We start from the raw sequence: 2,500 nt of genomic DNA, 5'->3' as shown, positions 1-2,500 counted from the left end.
TCAACGTGCGTAGTTGATCTTCTGCTTGCATATACACACGAAGGGGGTTCAGGCACAAACAGGTCTGCCCATATGTTGACCTGGGAGATCGGAAAGTCCAACGCTTTAACCACTCGGCTATTGCGCCCGTCAATTCAGACTCAAGACTAGTTTTGATTGTCTGTACAGGTACAGAAAAACGCTGTCTGACACGTTTAAAAAAAAATGCAAATTCAAATAAACTGAAGCTCAGTAAATTAACTCATTGGGCCCTGCGCCTGCACATTACTCTGGACCGGATTGCATGAGCGGTCCTTGCAGCGCTGAGTTTGCTTAGAATCAAGAATGTTCCTAAGTATATGGAATTAACGTAAAGTTAAGAACGTTCTTATTGCGAAACAAACTTACCGCTGCAAAGTTCACTCTTGCAACCCAACCCTGACGTCTAAATTCGTCTCATTAAAATGGGTTTCTCGTTCCTATATATGCATAAACTGCAGGGAAGGGAACTAACTTCTACAGCATTTCCGGATGTGTTTTTTCACTTCTTCTTTTTTTTTATGTGTTTTCGCGTAATTCGGAGGAAGAACAGTATATTTTCTGCGGTTGTTGTTTGGTTTGGGGTTGGGTTGGGGTTTTTTTGGGGGGTGGGGGGTGGGGGTGGGGGGTGGGGGTTGTTTGTTTTGGTTTTTTATTTGTTTGTTTTCGCATCAGTATGACGTATGAAGCCTGCTGAGGCTGTGAACTCCCCAGAGTTGAATGGGTTAAGGAAGTATGTGAATTCGATCATAATATCACCCACAAACACACACGCACGCACGCGCACACACACACACACACACACACACACACACACACACACACACACACACGTCATTCCCCTCCTCCCATCTCTAACCTACACACACTGTTTTACTGTTTTATGTACCCACACACCCCACCACCACTCCCCTACCTCCTTCCTCCCCTCCTTCCTCACCACAGCTTTCAGTTTCAGTTTCTCGAGGAGGTGCCTCTGCGTTCAGGGCAACTCCATACACGCTGCACCGTAACTCCTACACAGAAGCCCGAGAGCGGCAGAACCCAAAGCTCTAGTCAGTCCTTGAGTGCATGCATTCAAATGTATCAGAGTGGAGTTCTTTTTTTACAGAATTTTGCCAAAGGATGTACCCACCTGAGTGGATTTCTTCCACAGAATTTTGCTAAAGGACAACACTGATGTTGCCATGAGATCTTTAACATGCGTATTTGATCTTCTGCTTGTGTACACACACACACGAAGGGGGTTCATGCACAAGCCAAGTGCGTGCTGTGCTATGGGACCTTGGTTTATCGTCTCATCCGAATGACTTAAACGCTCAGTTGGATTTTTCCCAAGTCAAACGTGGAAGAAAAGGGTGTGAGACCAGGATTTGACCCCAGCCCTTCACGGGCACTGTGTTGGCGGCAGACAAGCGTTCTTCTTAACCATTCTGCCACCTTCTCCCCCCACCCCACCCCACAGGTGGGTGTCACTGACCTGTCGCTTCCAGTGCAGACGGCTGCGCAGGTTCCAGTAGGTTCCTTGTCCGTGTACTGGAACTGCACATTGACGCCTGCCTCTTTACACTTCCTCTCGATCAGGTCGCCGTTCTTGTCCTTGCTGATACAGCCAAAGTAGGTGGTCGACTTGCGTCTTTGGAGCAGCCACTGCAACGTCAAGTGATTGTGTCAAAGTGTGACAGAGCGGTTAAGACATGTATCTGCCAATACAAGAGTCCGTGAGAGCCTCAGGGGTTCGAATCCCGCTCTCACCCTTTCGCCCCAGTTTGACTTGAAGAATGAATTTAAACTGAGCGTCTGGTCATTCGGAGGAGATGAGATGAAGAAACCCGAGCTCCCGTGTGCAGCGCGCACTTGGCGCATTGGAAAAGAACCCATGGCATCATTCGTATTGTCCGAGTGTCCTCTGTCTGGTAAAATTCTGTAGAGGAAATCCACTCTGATAGGTTCACACACACACACACACACACACACACACACACACACACACACACACACATATATATATATATATATATATATATATATATATATACATCTATACATCTGTACATCTATACATAGAGAGAGAGAAGGAGGGAGAAACAGACAGACAGAGAGACACAGAGAGAGAGAGAGATGCGTAAACTCAAGACCTGACAAGCGCATTGGATTATGCTGCTGTCAGTCATCTACCTAGCTGATGTGATGTAGCGTGTATGGATGTGTAGCCAAAGTGTAACACGAAATGATTGTACCATCGTAAGCTCCTCAGCACGTACATTCTCTGAACTTCAGTATGGTTTTTGTTGTAGCTGTTGTTTCTTTTATCTGAAAATCTGTTCATATGGAATGATGGCCTAGAGGTAACGCGTCCGCCTACGAAGCGAGAGAATCTGAGCGCGCTGGTTCGAATCACGGCTCAGACACCGATATTTTCTCCCCCTCCACTAGACACTGAGTGGTGGTCTGGACGCTACTCATTCGGATGAGACGATAA

General features: G+C 46.8%; 1 protein-coding gene across 2 annotated transcripts in view; it reads right to left on the bottom strand.

Moving 5' to 3' along the window:
* Positions 1-2,500, bottom strand: part of LOC143292087 (uncharacterized) — a 20,784-nt gene that overhangs the window by 7,801 nt on the left and 10,483 nt on the right. For both annotated transcript variants that reach the window (XM_076602262.1, XM_076602263.1), the window contains one exon: positions 1,499-1,668. In XM_076602262.1, coding sequence (XP_076458377.1) covers positions 1,499-1,668 — 170 coding nt within the window. The remainder of the gene's footprint in view (positions 1-1,498; positions 1,669-2,500) is intronic.

The sequence above is a fragment of the Babylonia areolata genome, chromosome 18, assembly GCF_041734735.1.
Source record: "Babylonia areolata isolate BAREFJ2019XMU chromosome 18, ASM4173473v1, whole genome shotgun sequence".
NCBI lineage: Eukaryota > Metazoa > Mollusca > Gastropoda > Neogastropoda > Buccinidae > Babylonia > Babylonia areolata.
This window is presented reverse-complemented; position numbering and strand designations above follow the sequence as displayed.